The 19,542-nt window shown below is 43.6% G+C and overlaps 1 protein-coding gene across 4 annotated transcripts in view; it reads right to left on the bottom strand.

The window, feature by feature from the left end:
• WASHC1 (WASH complex subunit 1) overlaps window positions 1–19,542 on the bottom strand; it is a 44,149-nt gene that overhangs the window by 8,304 nt on the left and 16,303 nt on the right. For all 4 annotated transcript variants that reach the window (XM_061444807.1, XM_061444806.1, XM_061444805.1 and 1 more), the window contains 2 exons: window positions 2,866–2,977; window positions 1,686–1,832 (listed from right to left, as the gene is read on the bottom strand). In XM_061444807.1, the coding sequence (XP_061300791.1) occupies window positions 1,686–1,832; window positions 2,866–2,977 (259 nt within the window). The remainder of the gene's footprint in view (window positions 1–1,685; window positions 1,833–2,865; window positions 2,978–19,542) is intronic.

Here is a 19,542-nt window from a genome sequence, read left to right as displayed (position 1 = left end):
AAGTAACAAGACCACGGCATGAGGTAGGGTCAGCAAAGCCAGAGAAAGATCAACAGCCCCAGAGGAGGATGAAGAAATGGGACACAGGAAGGGAGGAACAAATACAAACATCCCTAGGGGCCTGCAACAGTTCCTCTGCTGAAGCAGCCCTGGTCATGAAGGGCGGAACATGGCAATGTACAGAGACCACCTGTAACAGGGAAGAGGTGACATGGGGTGCTGTGGGGAGGGTCATGCAGGGCCTACTGGAGCCAGCAGGCCAGTTGAATGGGCACACCATTTGCTCTTTGCAGGACACTGTTTTTTACCAGCTGATGCCCTCTCCAATCCCCTCCCTGTGTGAGTGGCTGTATACTGCCACCAGCCCTTCAGGGTGGGAAAGCATCACCCTTGCCCACTCACTGCCTACCTTTGCTGCCCCATCATGCTCTGATGGGATGGGGCCACCAGCAAGACAGTACAATTGCAACCAGCATCCTCTGGCTGTTCAGCAGCAGGTCCCACACACAGCTCTGCCCATTGTGCTCGAAGGAAGCATGAACCTTGCTCAAGTTTGCCAGCTGTCCATTTGGCCAGCAACCCTGCTTCGTGGCCTGGCTGAAATATTCATAACCATCTCACCGTGCAAGGTCTCAGCTCCATTAACACTCAGCAAAGTTTAGCATGATAAATTATTCAGTGGCAGCTTTATTTTTGGGCTGAGGCACACAAGGATGAGGAAGGAAGTCTCTCTAGGGATGGAGAGTAGGGAAGTTGTCAGGTTAATCCCTAACCTGCAAGAAGAGCACATCTGCTACTCCTGGCACAGTGCATACACAGCAACTTTTCAACTTTAAGAACAGCAACTCTTCCTTCTCTCCTTCCACCCCAGGGATTTGACCCAAATTGCTGGAAAATCCTTTGGCAGCATTTCTTGCCAAACCCAAAACTTCTAAGACCTCCTTAAGAAGCTCCTCTGCCAGTCAGGCAGAGTGGTGCTACTTCAGGAACTCCTTCAACACCACCAGCTACACACATCAGTTCTATAGGCACACCTGGAAGCCCCAGCTGTGCTGGGTACTGACAGGCTTGCAACCTACAATAGCTGAATATAAGGCAAAGGAGAAGCAAAGCACAAATGAAAGAGGTAAATAAGCAAAACGATCTTCCTCCTCAACATGTAAAACCAGGGAGGGACAATACCCAATCACAATGCCTTCCTAGGACAGAAAACGCTCTGACTCCCCTTTCTCCTGACACACTCCCACGCACTTTTACCTTTCCCTTCACACCACCACTTGTATTGGAGCCTTCAAAAACTACTTTTCAAGCAATTATGACCCTGATTCCAGTCATCTCGCTATGCATATCTGAAGCCCTAAGCCCAGCCAGCAGCACCCACCAGCACTGCTACAGGACACAGTAGCATTTCAGGACATAGAACTGCTCCAGAGAGTTGGCAGTTGACATCCACACAGTGCACTCAACCACCCAGCCAAGGTCTTGTACTGACACGGCCCTCTCCAACTGGCAGCTCTACAAGCTTCCCAGCCTGACTTAAGACATACCCATCAACACGCTGAACTAAAAAGATGTTCTGGTCCCAGCCTACATCCAAAAGCCCTGGCCTACTTCTTCAAAGAGACTAGCAGCTTCCCAGCTTCTCTTTGCTTGGTCATCTCAAGGTCTATTCTCCTCCTCCTTACCTGCAGAGCTTTCTCATCCAGCATTCGGTGTTTGCTCTGAATCTTGTGTCTTGGCCATTTCTGTTTAGCTGGGTCTTCTGCACCAGCAAAAATTGAACTGTATTGCTGCAGCCGTTCAGGAGCTGGATACTTGGCACTGGAAAACACCTGTGGAGGAACAAGGAGGGACTGAAAAACCTCAACAACTAGGCAGCCCTATAATACAGCAATACTTAGGAGAGGGTGGAGCACCTCTTCTATGAAGACAGGCTAAGAGCTGGGCTTGTTCAGCCTGGAGAAGGACTCTGGGGAGACCTTAGAGCAGCTTCCAGTACCTAAGGGGAGCTACAAGAAATTAGGACAGGGATTTTATGGGGCAAGTAGTGGCAGAACAAGGGGGAATGGCTTTAAGCTGACAAAAAGGAGGTTTAGATTAGATATTAGGAAGAAGTTCTTCACTGTGAGGGTGGTGAGGTGCTGGCACAAGTTGCCCAGAGAAGTTGTGGCTGCCCCATCCCTGGCAGTGTTCAAGGCCAGGCTGGACGGGGCTTGGAGCAACCCCTGCCCATGGCAGTGGGGTTGGAATTAAATAATGTTTAAGGTTCCTTCCAACCCAAACCATTCTATGATTCCAGGAGGGGGGCAAGCACAGAATCTATGCTGCCAGTGGGAATGGACAGCCTTGGACCCAAACATGCATGGGCTGTCACTTCTAAAACTGGAAGTGCCAGAGCGTCTCTCTCTAAGTACTAGGAAGTCAGAAAGGCTTCCACTAGGGAGTTAGAAATATTACATAAAATGTAAGAAAAATAGGGACCAAAGGATTTTCAGCAGTTTTACATGGCTCAACAGGATTAAGATGCACTAAGAGGAGGCTTTGTAACAGCAGCTTTCGTTCAAACAAAGTGTCTATAAGCCTGAAGTGTGAGGATGTTTGGCTTAGTTAAGCATATGCCCTTTCTCAGGAAGCAGCAGGGGCAGCAACCTATATAAGCCTCCTAAGGCCTAGAGTTGTGAGGCTCATAGGTCTAGAAATCATAAATTGGCCAAGTCAGGAAAGGGATTCTCATCACAACCCTGCTCAGCAGCGAGGCATGGAGAGATGAGTGGCAGCCTATTCTTCTTCATAGCTTACATCAGGAGTAAAGAGGAAAGGTGGAAGGAAGAAGGGAGACCATGCAGACTCCACTGAAGTCACTACCTTAATAGCCTTCTTGCTGCCCTTTATCTTTTCAATCTTCGCTTGGGCCAGTGTGACCCTCTCCCCGATTGCCTGAAGCTGTGCCCGGCTGGCCTCCACCCGCTGGGAGATCCTAGGAGGAAAGCATCTTTCTTAACATGAAGAAGCCAAAGCTGGAGACTCTCTGGCAGCAGCCAGACCCTCAGGAAAGGATGTGAATCTCGGTGGACTGGGTTGTTTCATAAGGCAAAACAGTGCTGGTTGAGCTATGCTTGTCTTGCTCCCACTGAGAGCTTTATGTACTCTGACAGCAAGGCAGGTCTAGTCCATGATTCACAGCACAACGCTCCTGTAGCTGCTTGAGGCACAGCACAGAAAGATGGAGAACAGCAGCTTTTCTGACACACCAGAGTGTCACAAGCCCTCTGCAGGTATGATGACAAGAAAGCCACAGCCAGTTATTAACTGCCAACATATTTTTAATTAAAATTACTTTTAATAAAATGAAAGGCAACACATGCTAATGGGCAGAGTTCAGGACACACAAGGCTTTTTGGGACCTCTACTACACCAGCAGTTTCTTGAACAACTTCTTCCATTCTTACAAAGCTTCACAGCTTTGTGGCATGGTTTCCACATCAGTTAAACAACATCAGGTCCTCATTTGGGGTAATAAAGCACGCTGACCTGCAAAATTTCTGCTAAACTAGATGTGCTGGTTTTGGCTAGGGTAATTCTCTTCATAGTAGTTCACATGGGGCTATGCTGGACTTGTGCTGGAAGCAGCATTGATAACCCAGGGATGTTTTAGTTACTGCTGAGCAGTGCTTACACAGAGTCAAGGCCTTTTCTGCCTCTCACACCACCTCACCAGTGAGCAGGCTGGGGGTGCACAAGAGGCTGGGAGGGGACACAGACAACTGACCACAGGAACATCCAAGATCATATGGCATCATGCTTGGCATATAAACTGGGGGAAAGTTGGCCAGAGGCCACTCCTCAGGGACTGGCTGGGCAATTTTTTTCACTTGCATCAGTTGTCTTTGTGGATTTTATTTATCTTTTAAAAAATTTCCCTGTTCATTACAAATAATAATTATTACCATTATTATTATTATAATATTTTACTTCAATTATTGAACTGTTCTTAACCCACAAGTTTTCTTGTTTTGTGATTTAATCCCAGCCAGCAACTAAGTACCCCATATCTGCTCACTCGCTTTCCCCCTCAAAGGAAGCTGTCCTGGCTGTGCTCAAGGCACAGTCGCTACCACTTTGCAAGAACTGTCACATAGGGTCAACCAGAGGCTAGGAGGCATCAGCTACATGGAACTATGGAGCCACCTTCTCAGAAGATACCTTCCTTCCCCATGCATAACCAGCAAGTTCTCCAAAGATCAAAATCTGAAAGCTGTTCCGAATCTTCACCCCTCTAACAAAGTCATCAAAGAACGTTTTTATGGCTATACAACCCATTAGGAGAGACAGAACTCCACTTCAGCAATGTTTTATAGCAATGAGTTCTGTTGGATCTGTAAAATTCAAACTATTGTATTTAGATTTTACCAGAAGTTCCTCTTTGCTTTTGAGTAGAGAGCTCCCACTATCTGCATAATTACTTTTAGTAACAAATTCACTAACAGCAATGATCCACAATTCCCATTTTCAAACTGTACCAAATCCATCTTTTCAAGCATTTTCACTCTGTGCAGCACATTCTCTATTACAGTATAGAAATAGACTCCACAAAAGCTCCCCTACTGTAGGTAGTGAAAAAAAACACAAGTACAAGCAGCCTTTTCACTTTGTATTGTTCTGAAAGAACCCCACTTCTTTCTCTGAACACTTTTAAGTGTTTCTGTCTGTTTACAGCCATTTTTCCCTCTTCCTGGCGACATGAAAATCCTTCCTTATGCATATGGCAGGGAAGCACACAGCATGTTTCTACTTTATTCTTTTTGGAGTGGGAGATGAGTAAAACTGAACCTCATGAGATTCCCCTCAGAATTACTCCCCATTTCCCCATCCTTTTATTTTAAACACAGCCTAACAGCTTGTATTTTGTACCAACAAGAAGTACAAATCTGTTCATGGTTTCCTTCCCCCACCCTCCCTCTGTCTCAGTGGTGTAAGTCCACATCACATACACACTTGATAGGCTCTCAGAGTAGTTTCTGTTGTTCCTTTCAGCATGCATTCCCTAGCACTTGTGTGCAGCAAATTTCATGTGTCATAGGGCTGTCCTTTTGCCTCAGTTTGTTAAACTGTGAGATGTCTCTGAAGGACCTACATCTTCCATAACTGCCCTCCCCAGTACATTTTCCCACCTCACAGCTCACCTCTTTTCTAGATGTTTCACAGTTGTATTGATTTACACTATTTCCAGCCCTGCTCCTGGGGACATCTGACTATTTTTACTTCCTTCAAAGCTGAAAAAAAAAAAAAACCCGGTCATTTATTTCTGCTTGGCTGCTCTCACTCAAATCAATGCTGCAATTTTCCCTCTCACCCATGAGTAGACCTCTCTGCTAGAAGAGCTCAACAACACCTTCCTGAAGCTCCAGGTAAACGCAAGGTATCAAATGCCTTTTACCCAGTACGCTGCTGATTCCCAGACACAGTTCTCAGGGCTGACAAGCACGTTTCTCTCCCAGAAAGAAGTGTTAAGCAAATAGTTATGCAAACTCAGACCTGAAAACCAGCAACTGTTCCCCTACCTTCCACTCCATGCATGTCAAGTGAGGTAGTCAAACGCTTCCCTTGCTCCCTTTCGTGACCCACATTATCCCCAGTGCTTCACTACTAAGTATCAACCTTCTCCTCTACCATACTCACTCCTTTGCTAGCTGTGAAGAAGTTCCCAGCCGAAGCTGGGGAAGTTGTCCAATGCTAGTTCAGGTGTTTCAAACCACGACAGCTCTTCTCTGAGGCACCCTGTACTTTCTCCTGTGACTGAGTCTGGGATTTGGCAGGCCAAATCCCACTGACTTTAGGAGATCTGCCAAAACCCCTTCACCTGAGGTGGTACAAATGCAGGCCCATAACACAGAAGTAACACAAACCAGTCTACAGAATTTATTTGCTGCTGAGGAAGATAACTATTAAAAAAATTATTAAACCCCCTCAATCCAATTAATCCAAATTCTGCCACATGTGCACGGCTGTTACGCATGTGCAGTTCAAGATACAGGTGCACGTGTTAGTTAAAAGAGATAATGTACCATATTGATTTTGAAAAAATACATGGGGGGAAAACCCCATCATGTTCAAGTGTCTTCCAGCAACTTTAGTATTTCTACTGCTGTGGAAACTGAACTTACTCAAAGAAGTCAACCACTGTTTGTAAAGAAAGGAAACAGGAATGGATGGAGAGGGCTGTTGCCACGGATTTCAGAGGCAAAGTGTTTGAAGCAAGCTGGCAATCAGACCTCAAACTTCTTTTAAGGAGTGTGTTACTGAGTGGTGTTTGTTTGAAAGGCAATTGCAATCAAGACAGGGAAGGTAAGTGTTAATAAAGTGGCCCATTAGTGCCCCTCACAACCCTGCACTCAGACAGCCAAAACCGCCATCAGCATCTGAACCTATGTGCCAATACTGTCAGCCAGTGCTGTGTGATTTTGCTCTCTGTACTCCTTTCTGCTTGAGAAACCTCTTCAGCGATACAGTATGACTCTGGAGTGGCAGAGAAGCACCAGGCATACAGCAAGAGCCCCTCCCTTTGGGCAGGACACATGCTTTGAGATGAGTGGAAAGGCGGCCTGTGGAAGAAAGGAAGATAAAATCACCTGCCTTTACATCCGGGGCACTGCGCCAAACCAACCTTCCCTTCCCAATGCTTTCCCTTGGGGAAGTAGTATGTGGCAGATTATCTAGTGGATTATCTCTCACTCCATAGAAACTTCTGATCTAAGCAGATATTAAAGTTATTCTTTCAGCTGCTTGGATTCAAGCTTTCTTTTTCCCTTTGAAATCTTTTTTTGCAGAAAAGCCCCCTATACATCACCCCCACAATTGATTTTGTTATTCCTTTCTCCTAAAGCTCCCATCCTGCTGTCTTAAACTCCTCTCCATTTTAGAGGCAGCTCTTTCCAACACCCACAGCATGTTTACTCCCTCATCGCCTTCCTCTCTCGTCCCATATCCTCTAAATGCAGATGTGCCATCTGCAGCCATGGAGCAGATCACTTCCCATTATTTTGTTATGACTCCTCTGACCCCTCACATTTGGGTGGCTACTGAAAGACCTCCTCTGCTGCATCTGTGGCTGATCATGGAGGAAAAATTACTGTTGTCTTAATCTGATAGGAAAAATATTTGAGGCATTAGGAATCTGACATGAGGACACTGGACAGCTGTCAGCACTGGCAATATTACTGTGTTTCTATGAGGGTCTCCTAGTGCTCCACAGTGCCAAAAAAAATTTTAAAGGCATAAAATCAAAGATTGCTTTTTACCGTCTCTATTTGCTAGGGATCAGACAGCATGAGAATGAAGTTTAAAATCAGCAGGTTTAAAGACAGGCTGACAGATTCCCAGAAAGGTGCCTGAGCGAGAATTCAGCTGGGAGGAAGCATCACAGCAGCAGGAGACCCTTTGTGGTCTATGCTGAGCATACACATCACCCAAAAGTGACAGGGATGACAAAACTTGGGAAGTGGGAGAGAGGAGAGGCAAACTCCACACCAAGGTGAATGAGAAAGGTGAGGCAGCAGAGGCTGGGAACAAACCTCTCCAGAATATCCAAGAACTTCAATTTCATGTCTGAAGTACAAAAGCAAGTGACCAACCAAGGAGAAAGAACATTACAGAGCAGAATGAGAAATGAAGTTGCACAGGAGGATAAGGCAGCTGAAGTATTAAATGACTTCTCTTAAGTGAGGACTGTACACATCACAGCAGATCAGGCTCCTGGTCTCCTTCCCAGCCCAAGCTCCAGCTGGGGGCTGGGGGCTGGCTTGGCATTGCTGTTCTGAGCTTTGGGGTACCTACGATAAATTTGCTCTGTAAAATCTTGGCTTTTTGCCTAAAAGTCAAGCTGCCTCTTTTTTAATTCCTTCCCCCACAAAGTGGGCTTTTATTAAATTCCTCCCTTACTGCAGAAGGCATGAATTAGAAGCGACAGAATTTATGGTTCTTGCATTTTATTACATCCCAAGACTCTCCAAGTAGCTAGGGCTGGAGCAGCGTAACAAGGGATGATAACAGTGCTGGCTGCCATTCACCCTTTCACAGCACCAGCACCCAAAGCAGCATAATACCACTGCCTCTAGGACAAGTTTCAGTGGGTTTCCAGAAGTGAGAGAACCACTGATGAGGTGAGAAGAGACTACCTCCCAGGGGAGGGGAGACATCATCCTATGATGAAAGCAACAGCAGCAGATAGTGCTGAGGGAGCTAAACATTCACCTTTCTTCTCAGGTTATTGAGCCCCTTCACAGAAGGACAAAATCATTAGGGTTGGAAGGGACCTCTAGAGTTCACCTAATCCAACCTCACCTGCTTCTCTCCTGGGACCCAGAGGCACATCACTGCTCTCTTCCACTTGCATGCTGCAGAGAAGAAGAAAGCGTCAAGCTTTTCCAAGTATTAATTTGCCCAAGAATCTTCTTGAAAAAAAGGCCATGGGCTTTTATGGCTCCTTCGGCTGCTGAAGTAGTGGGGAAACATCAATGCATTGCCCCTGGTACCCATAACTCCGGGTTTTGATGCACAATCCACTATGCTGAAGCAGCCCTAGACAGCTAGGCTATAATATTGAAGGGGTTTCTCGCTGGCCAACAAAGGATGTTTTATGAGGCACTAGAGTCTCCTTTACAAACAGCCTGACCACAACGAATGTTTCTATGCACTGTGGTGGGCCAGCACAGAGCTGATGCAGCAATGACTGGCACAGTCAGAAAGGGTCTGTGAGAAGCCCAAGCCCCACTCTCCCCACTCCCACACGGTACCTCTGCCCCAGCGCTGGCAGCATTGCAGGATCAAGATGGAGAGAGCAAAAGAAAGGCTGCCGAGACATTTATGGTTTACAGCAATCCAGGGAAGCATTCAGAGCCAGTTCAAAAAGCCAATTCACCTCAAAAGTTTGAAAGGCAAAAGGCAAAACCATGCTTTTATAAAGAGCCGAATACATTGAACCACTCAAAGATCAGCTTGTTTGCTTTCTGCTCTTCTCTCTCTGTATTTAAGCAGGTTTTAAAGTCTTACTTCACGTCTGAGTAAGTGTAATCAGAAACTGTCATCATACACCATCTCTGGCAGAAAGAAATCCCAAGTGAGACAGTGTAATCAACGTTCCTTCCTCCATTAAGGGTTTGGGTATTATACTAATTAATGTTTATCACACTCTGATTGCTCCTCGAGCCTGATTTGCAGGTGTTTCAGCATTCATATATTGCCCCGCTCCTGTGTGCCGAAAGGCTTTGCAGATTGGAGGGTGATGAAGGGTGCCAGGTATCCTCAGCAGGATGTGGCATACATCACTCTCCACAGGTCATCATGTTCTCACAGAACAATAACTTCATTTTGATTTTTAATCTCCCATTTCACAACGTGATCCTGTGACTCTGAATTGAGTTCATGCAAAACTGGAAACTTGGAATTTTGACCTATCATCACAGCACTCTCCTCCTTCTTCCCCTGCAGCTTCTTCACCTTCCCAGAAAAGCAGCTTTTATTTCTTTTTAATAAAAGGTCATAAACAAGTTCTTCTTTAACCTTCCTTCTAACCTTTTTACTTGCCTCCAACTGATCTGAAAGTGGACACGCATTCCATTTTTAACAGACATATATCACGAAGTCTGTCTATACCAAGTAGAATGTCCATGTTTGCAAATAAATGACACAATTACATCTTCTATTTAAACTATACAGGCTACTTTTGGTCAAGCTACTTCTCCATGAATAGTGTTAAGATATATAAACTCAACAGGTTCTACCATCATGGCGACAACTCTTGGGAAAGATGCTGTAAAAGAAGTAATGGAAAAAAATGGTTCTTCTATCAGTACTGTTGGAGTTTCATAAGTGACCTTTTTGAGTTCCTCCACTGGTAGTATGGGAGCAGATACTGACCACCACAATGGAACTGCTTCCCACAGCAGCAGCCACAGGCATAGTGTTGAGATAGTAGGCAGCAGGTGCTGTAAGTATAGAGGCATATAACAGTTTGGGTTGGAAGGAATCTTTAAAGATCATCTAGTTCAACTTCATCAGGTTGCTCAGAGACCTGTTCAACCTTACCTTGAATGTTCCTAGGGATAGAGCATCTACCACCTCTCTGGGCAACCTGTTCCAGCGTTACCACCCTATATTTTAATTCCCTATTTCTAGTTTAACCCTACCCTTTTTTAGTTTAGAACCATTACCTCTTGTTTTATTGCAACAGGATGTAAGATGCTTGTCCCAATCTTTCTTATAAGCCTCCTATTAACACTGGAAGGTTGCAGTTAATGTCTTGCCAGAGCCTCTTCATCTCCAGGGTAAACAACTATAACTCTCTCAGCCCATCTTCACAGGACAGGTGTTGCAGTAACAGGTACTATTACTAGTAACTTTACCACTTTCAGTAGAATAGTTTTAACTGTTTTATTATCTATATAGTCTTCACTCATCCTTTGCAGAATTCTCACAAGTATTTACTCACTGAAGTTCAATCTTTCAATTATGTACACAAACATTAGGTTTTAATTTCTCCCATCAAAGCTCCTTTCTTAGGATAGCCAAATATCTTCCTCCCTGCACCCTTTGAGCAGAAAATGTGTCTTACCACACAAAGTCACAGAAAACATAAACAATGAAGAAATGCCCAGGGGACCCAGTGGTGAATTATATCTGAGGGTAGGTAGAGCAAACACCTTTAAAAAGGTCTCAGACTCCTCTGGATCACTGGAGTGTAGAAGAAACTCCTTCCCAGCACACTTCCCAGCACTTCTGTTATACGACCCACTCTTAATCAACGTTACATTCTGCATTTCTTAGCAGCAGTAGTCAGGGGAGAGACATCAGTCTGGATTTAAATACCTGATTTGTGCCTTTTCCCAGGTGGGGTAGCAAGAGAAATGTGTAAGCCACCAGCAAAAACTGATGTTTCTTCTGAACGTCACCTGAAGGTAGCAACAGCAGAAAACTAGCACTGAGAAGCAGCCTCCTCAGCCCTTTTAGCCTGTGCCTCACTTGAGCCAAAGATGCCTTGCTACATAACTCAGATAATGTGGGAAAGAAGAATGACATTTGCAGCGCCTTCCTCCCTACTGGCAAGGAAGTCCACATATACTCACCACTGCAGAACAAGAAGACAGCCTGGTTTACAGCAGAAAATCAGGAAGTTCCCCTTTATTCCTAGCATTCTCCCATACCTTCCAAACGGTTTTAAATCCATTTTCTTGACCAAAGTAGCATGTAGTTGTGCATGTGTGATAAAAACTGATTTAGTGAACATCCCTAAAGGTTCTACTACATGTAAAGCTGAACGCACCAGGTAAGGTGGGCTCCTGCTCATTCACTGGGATGGAGGCTTTTCATACCAAGGTGGTACAGCACAAATGCTACTCCTAGCCTCTTTATCTCCACCACAGAAACAAGCCATTGGCACCAAGAATAGAATGCTGATAAAAACACGGCTGCCTCCAGAGTGGAAAATGATTCCTTGTGACAGAAGTTCAAACTCTAATCATTCTTCAAGAAAAGCACTGCTTTTCTTTGCATTTAATCAAATATCATTATAACTTTATAGCTTTTCACCCAAAGTACTCAAAGCAATTTCTAAGTGTTAATTAAGTCTCGGTTGCTTGTGAAACCAAGAGTAGAATTGTTTGTCTGCCGTGACAAAGGAAATCTGGGGAAATTCACCGTACTGTCCCAGCAGACTTTATTTTCAGTCCATCATTCACTAATCTGAACAATTTTTGCCCTAATTCACAGGATTTAACACATACATTTCAGTAGTTATTTAATTTTCAGTTTTACTGAATTTAAGACCACCTATGCAAGTACATGTACACTTTTCAGTGCCCCCCCATCACCAAATCCACCTGACTGTGCTGTCTGGAATAAACCACACCCAGCAAGCACTGATGCAAAACACTGACGAACTTCCCCAACACCACTTCTTTGTCTGGATCCAAAATACACCCTCTCGTCACATTTAAGACACAAGTTTGGAGGTAAAGGTTTTTGCACTGACCTTAAATTTTCCCCACTTCCCAGTAGCTGATGGCAATCACACAGAATTTGACTTGCGCTCAACAGGTTGAACCCTATCCCCTTTTCAGTAACAAATACTTAAGAGCTATCATTTACAAACTAGTACTCAAACAGCAGTTTCCAACTAAAAAGCAGTCTCTATAAAAACCACTGTCCTGCACAAACAAATGGACTTGCATATTCAGGAGAAGAAAAGCCTAACCAAGAAAAGGAACTTACATAAAGCAGTCTGCTTCATCAGCTGTGAAACCCTCAAAGGCAACTGCATTTCACCTCTTCTTTTTGTAGCTCTTAGTTCCTTTCTCACTTTCACCACTCAGTAAGAGTCTGTCTCTTTGCCCTGACCTCTTGAGGGTGCTGTCAAATATTCGGTAAATGATCTAACTAGCTTTTGAAGGATGACTTGGATTATCCAAGTCATTTGGGTTTGCTCTCAATTATATCTGCTTAATTCTCACCCATACTTCCAATTTAAACTTCTCATGACAGAACACTCTCTTTCAAAACGGGTCATTTTCTGTTAAAGGAAAGATTTCTTTCTGTACTTTTTGCAAATGGAGCTTTTTATTTCACAGTATTTGCTCTTCAGAAACAGAGGTCGTTTAGCGTTACTTCTTCATTTTCCCACAATCAATTGCAGTCACACTCAAATCTCAAAACGCACCTTCTATGATATGCCCATCAACAAGCTAATTTGAGCATAAGTGCTTCTTCAACAAATGAGAGTAACTCTTTATGACATGTTATCCATCTAACCTTTCCTGAGTGATTACAGCACTTTACTTTCTTGAGGGTTTTCTAGTTACTTTTCCCCAAAAATCTTCGGGCCCCAGGCAGAGATTTTTCTAACAGGATCAAAGAGCAGATGCCTCTCTGTTTGGACTGACAGCTGCTCTGTCATTTCAATGACACAGTCTGTAGCCCATCAGTGATCAGACACCACCTTCAGAGCAGTTCTAGACACATGATTTAATTTTCCTCACTGTCCTTTTAAAACTCATCTTGCCCACATAGTGACTCACAAGCAGTCATTACAAATGGAAATACTAGCTTCTCAATAATACCAGAACAAATTCATATAGTATACTTTCCAAACCTATTTTCTTCTCTACCCCAAAACTGCCAGGGCTGTAAACTCATAAATTTTAATAGCCTAACCACTCACCCTGTGACATACTCACACAATAAATGTTCTCATGGACAAATGCCTTAAGCAGTAGCTATATTTCTCATCCCAGCTAAAAGAGAGCATGAAGTGTAATGAATGGCATATTTTTGGCACCCCCAACCCACCAAATCACCCATGTGCTAGAAAGAACAAAGAAAACCCTGCCTGTTGCTCAGTAACCCAACAGGAGTTAAGAGCTTCTCACCCTCCGTCTGTCTGTCCCTCCCTCCAAAAGTAACACAAAATCTGATTTTCTTCTGGAATCAGCAAAATCCAGGATGCCACTTCCAAAACTATTATGGCTGAAGTGAAAACAACAGGAAAAAAAGAAAAGATGTCCCCTCTCCTTGGCAGTGGTCAAGGTCAGGCTGGACAGGGCTTAGAGCAAACTGGTCTAGTGGAAGGTGTTCCTGCCCATAGCATGGGTTGAAACTAGATGAGCTTTAAGGTCCCTTTCAACACTGACCATTCAATGATTCTATGAAAACCACTCATGGGGCTAAAGTGACAGAGAGAACTGTCTCGTGGAGACCATAACCTTTCTCATTCCTTGGTGCTGAGCTACTGGAATGACTGGCATGTTATGTATATTTCACATATAATCAGAAAGCTTATCCCTCCTTCACTACCACAGAAGAGAGGTGCAACAGCTTTACCTCCTCTTCTACAAGCAATGTCTTTTAATACCTCTTAGACCAATCAAGCATGTCTTCTCATTCATCTTTGATGGTAGATCTAAATTGAAACTCCTAGAAGTAAAATAAACCCAGACATTTGCATTTAAAAATGTATATTAATCCAGAAAAAGGATCATATTCTTAGATAAATTAAGAAAGAAATCCAACTCAGAAGATACTAAATTACCATCTGGGGGTTCTCTTTAGCTCTCTACCATCCAAATCCTTCATTCCTGGCTCCAAAAATAATTGTTATCTCATCCTCTCCCTAACAGCACTGCATGGTGGATTCCCTCAATAAAATCATTGTCTGGAGGATTTAGATGAAACAAAAGCAAGAACTCCTTCATTTGTGTCTGCAAATAGATCTGCTGTCTTCAAAACCACTGCTCTGTCTTAACTGTCAGCTCCATTTACACCTAATCTCTAACCTCCCACATTTGGAAAAGCCCAGTGACAGCACCATGGCTAGTCAGAAGGACCATGGAAAAAGAATTTAATCTGCCAGTCAAGTGTGAGGAACAGACCTTTGGCACTGGTGCTCCCCCCTGCAACTCTTTCCTTGCTGTGCACACTCCCACTTATAGAGGAGGAAGCCTGCAATAGACATTTCAAGCCACTCAGTATTATTTTCCAGACAGTTTTCTCCAAATTAGACCCCTGATGGAAGTCATGCCTGTAAAACAAAGTGACTTATTTGCATCTCTTCCTCCAGGGCTGACTGCATGGATAAAATTCATCCCTAGGAACAGAAAATGACTCCAACACATGTGAGAGTCCAGCATCTAAAGCTGGTTGAGAAGGTAGAGCTATCACTTTGTATAAGAAAAGAACGACACAGTAACTGTGTCAAGAAGAGTGGGAGTGGGAAAATCTGAAAATATTGCCAAACCTGTGGTCTAAGAAACTAGAAAAAAGGTAACATTTTTTTGCTGTGAGGCACATAATGACTTGTTATTACGATCTGCTTCTCCTTGGATATTTCCAGAGTAATAGCTACAGCCACTTGGGGTAAAGGGCTGGGGAGGGGAGGCAATGACTCTCTAGATGGGGAAGTTAATCTTTTCCAAATCTCTGTTAATTAACAGCCACCTTCTGCCCTTGTAGTTTATAGGCATGAATTATTGCTACAGAAAATCCCAGCCACTGCATCTCCCATCAAGTGGATATTGATCCTTCAACCCACAGACATCAAGAGCACTTCAAGAAAAGAAAGTTTACCCAGCTGCATTTCTCCTTGAGAACCTTCTCAGGGCACAACTGTGGAAAGACATTAGGGAAGCATATTTAACACTCCCATGCTAAAGGGCTGCAGCCATAAGGCCTCATGGCACAAGTCAGTCACAGGTGTGATGTGACTCTCCCTCTCCATGATGCCCCAGCCCAGTGCTCAGCCCCTCGCCACACTCCAAGCATTGATCACAGCATCACAGAACAGTTTGGGTTGGAAGGACCTTAAGATCATCTAGTTCCAACCCCCCTGCCATGGGCAGGAACACCTCACACTAAACCATGTCACCCAAGGCTCTGTCCAAGCTGGTCTTGAACACCACCAGGTGGTCCATCCCTCAAATTGATGTCTCTTCAATTTACAGACAAGGATGTCATGCAGGACAGTGTCAAATGCTTTGCACAAGCCCAGGTAGATGACTTCAATTCCTCTGTCCCCATCTATCAGTTCTGCAGCCCCATCATAGAAGGCCAATTGGTCAGGCACGATTTGCCCTTAATGAAGTTAAGCTGGCTGTCACCAACCACCTCATTGTTTTTCATGTACCCTAGCATGGGTCTCCAGGAGAATTTATTATTTCTGGAGTCAATAAACCTCCACAAACATCAATAAATTGAGACATTGCAGCACTCAGCTTCAAAGAAGGTTATTTCCCTGCAATTGTATAATGCATACTACCTTCTCAATCCAGAAACAGTTCAGTAAGCAAAAAGATACATCTTGTCAATAGCAAGAGGTCCTCTTGGGCTTCCACTTCACAGAGAAGTAAAAGCAGGGGTAATTACACCTCTGTACTTTTTGTTATAAGATAGCACATAAAAGTTTACACCAATTTATACCATCTGGGGGTATACAAAGTGATCCATCCTTCAACTTAGTTACTGCTCTGTCCTCAAATTGACTGTGCTTTAAAATATAAATTATAAAAATATAATTACTTTTCATCTCCACAAACAGGTCTAACATTTGTTTCTTTTACCTCTTGGTGCTACAAGCTTTATTTCCATAGATGGTTTTGAAACAGATAAATGTGTTTCGGAACATGGCCTTTGAATAATAAATAATGGTAGCTGCTACACGTGGCATCTCTTGTGTTAAAAATCATAGCTCTCTATAAACATTTTAGAAAAGCTTTGCTGAGCCATAGAGAGTCTACAGATGGTAGTAAATTGATTTTAGCCTACAGACACATACAAATATGGACAAAAAGCAAAGAAAAATTTAAATCGGAAAGACACTTCGGAGTGCATGTGATTGGAGCAAATGTTTTTTTGATTAATGATTTTCAAAGTTCTGCTGCATGAAGAGAGTCTGCACAGCAAGAAGTTCCTATCATATCAAGAACTTGTTTTTATTAAGTGTGCTAACATTTATCACAGACTCTTCTGTGACACCTCTCTCCAGCCACATCCCTGTTACAAATTATTTGCACTGCCATAATCAATCCTCTAAGGTGGGATTTCCCCTTGCCCATGACTAAAGAAAATAACCAAATACCTTCAAAGAAAAGTTTGCTTTACTGCAACAGCAAGCCTGCTTCCCTCTCTTCTCTTTTCATATCACTTCTTCACCCTTGGAGGAGCAGCAAATCCTCTTTTTGAGGATGGAGCAGATCTCCCCAGCATTGCAGAAGTAGGATGAGAGTTGCCAGAGACGAAGGAACAGATTCAGGCCTCAGGATGGTCAAGCTGCAGTGCATATTCTACTGGGTATTTTTCTAGGTACCAAACTGCACTAGGTAGGTGCACATCCTCCTACTTTCCAATGTCTTACGTGCTTTCACAGGGAGTCTGTCTTGTCCTGTCTTTAAGGACCAGGGAGAGAATTAGCTCACAAGACCTTGAAAGCTGCTACACAATACTGAATTTTATCCAACAAGGCACACAATACAAACAAGAGACAACCCTGACAGGGTTAAAACCCCCACAAACTAAAATAAAACAACAAACCATATGTAACAAAGTTACCCAAGTTTCTCCCTACTGTTTGCGTTTTCTTTTGCCATCCGTTTTGATCAAACTGGCCCACATTTCCACTAGATATTCCACTACCATGAAGGGCCCTGTAAGAACAGAAAGAATCCTCTGAAGAGCAACATGAAGTCTGAAATTGTTGCCTGCCTCCTTTTGATAAGCCACTTTGAGACCAATACCAGAAGCAGAAGAACACTCATCCTGCAACTTCTGTATTTTACTTCACTTTTTTACTAAATAGAGCAAATTGATACATCAGCGGTTTGGCATGGTTGCACCTGAGCTGTGGGATCAAGTGTGTCCTCAGCAGGTTTGCCAACAACACCAAGCTGTGTGGTGCACTTGACATAAGCTGTCTAGCGGAAGGCAGCCCTACCCGTGGCAGGGGGTTGGAGCTAGATGATCTTTAAGGTCCCTTCCAACCCAAACCATTCTATGATTCTATGCAACGCATTTTCTTTTTAGTGACTGAGGATATGGTTAGGGCTTGTATTTCCTTTGTGCTCCTGGATGGCTATTTCAGCATCCTGGACACAATATTCCATCATTTTCTTTTCAGATGTAGAATCAAGCATTAAGAACCCTTCCTTCTCACACAATGTTTTCTGTAGCTAATACAAACTTACCTCATGCTTTAAGAAACACTTTGCATTAATGCCAGCACTGAGCCTTTGAGTTATTCATTAAGATGTACCACTATTTGCATAGCTTCTATTACATACAAAAAGTTTAAGTCTGCTTGAAAGTGGATATTCAAGCTGAACAACTTCAATATTTCCTTTAAATTGCTCATTTTAAACAATTCTGAATGTCTTGTTGGTGTACAGAAGGCTACAGCGCTCTTATCAAGTTCAAGCCTGCCTTTCAATCACTTAAGGCAGAACAGACTGATCACCCTCCTTGTGGGGGAATGGGATTCAACTGTTAGTGAAAGAAACTGATGCGGAAGAGCTGTTGTTACCAGGGTTAGAGCAAGAGCTTAAGTAACCATCGCTACATTTAATGACAATGCCATAAGGCATCTCATTTGCAGAATCAAATTTAGCATTCTGTTTCTCTCCTTCCAAAGACACGTTTAATCTCTTTAAAAAGACATGTTTAATTGGAGGTCCAAAAGACAGATTTTCAGCACTTTGAGATGGGCAAGAATCCTGCCTGGCTAATTCTCCACCATGTTTGTTTCATTTTGAAGGAATAATCTTTTAATGATGTAATACCATTCAGCCTCCTCTGTCCTGCTACTCCCATTTCATTTCAAGCTGTGACAGTTCTATCTGTGCCCCTTCCCACCTGCTGCCCCACTCCATGGGCTGCAAGATTTTAAACTTAGGTTTTAAGTTAGGTTTTTAAACTTAGCAGCATTCAGAAAGAGCTGCAAACTGGACTCCTGCAAAACAGTCACTATCCCTTCACCTCTTTTTGAGGACACAGGATACTTGCTACTGCCATCTGCCACCAGCCTTCCAGGCATAGTGGTCTGACCCTCATATGTCTCTTTCTAAAGTCTTCCCAATAGTTTGGGAATCTCCCTCAAGCTACATCTTTACGAGCTTTCAAATTTAGCTTCCAGAGGACCATGAGGGCTAAAACAAATGAACAGTTTCTTACAAAGTGTGTGCTACACTTCAAAAAATCTGCATTAATTGGACATGCCTCTACAAGAATAACTAGTACCTGAAGGCAGAATGTCTTCATAGAATCACTGCATTGGAAGGGAACCTCTGGAGATAATCAAGTGCAACCCCTCTGTCAAGGCAGGTTACACAGGAACACGTCCAGGCAGATTTTGAATGTCTCCAGAGAGTGATGCTTCACAACCTTTCCAGAAAGCCTGTTCCAGAGCTCTGCCACCCTCAACATGAAGAAGTTGTTCCTCATGTTGAGGTGCAGTTTCTTGTGTTTTAGTTTATGGCCATTGCTCCTTGTCCTGTCACTGGGCACCACTGAAGAGTCTGGCACTACACTCTATGTCCTCACATCTGCAGGACCATCCACTCCTTTACCTGACCATTCCTCCTTTATCTTCCTGGCAGCAAATGGATGTTCCTTCAGATGCCCCTCAAGAGAGGCATCTGAAACTAAAACCAGACCTAGCATCCTCTCTCAAGTGATCTCTGGGATGGCTTCAAGTACCATGAGGTGACTTGCTGCTTAACAAGAGTGGTATTACTCTCAAATTAAATGGGGAAAAATTAATTTGTTGTGCTACAGACAGCCTCCTGGCGTAAACTCACCTGAATGGTGACCCATCACAAATGCAGTGCCCCTGACAGTTCTAGTAAGATCAAGCCCTTACAGCCAGCAGAGGAACAACTATGATGCAGTGTCCAAGCTGCATCCCTAGAGCCACAGTGAACAACAAATATCACAGTACAGCTTGCAGCAAGACCCTTCCTTGCAAGTTTCCATGAACATTTAATAATACATTCTACAGACCTCCTAAATCAA

The sequence above is a fragment of the Pezoporus flaviventris genome, unplaced genomic scaffold (assembly GCF_033815535.1).
Source record: "Pezoporus flaviventris isolate CSIRO_AGI_PZ_B2104156 unplaced genomic scaffold, CSIRO_AGI_Pfla_v1 ptg000002l, whole genome shotgun sequence".
Classification (NCBI taxonomy): domain Eukaryota; kingdom Metazoa; phylum Chordata; class Aves; order Psittaciformes; family Psittacidae; genus Pezoporus; species Pezoporus flaviventris.
This window is presented reverse-complemented; position numbering and strand designations above follow the sequence as displayed.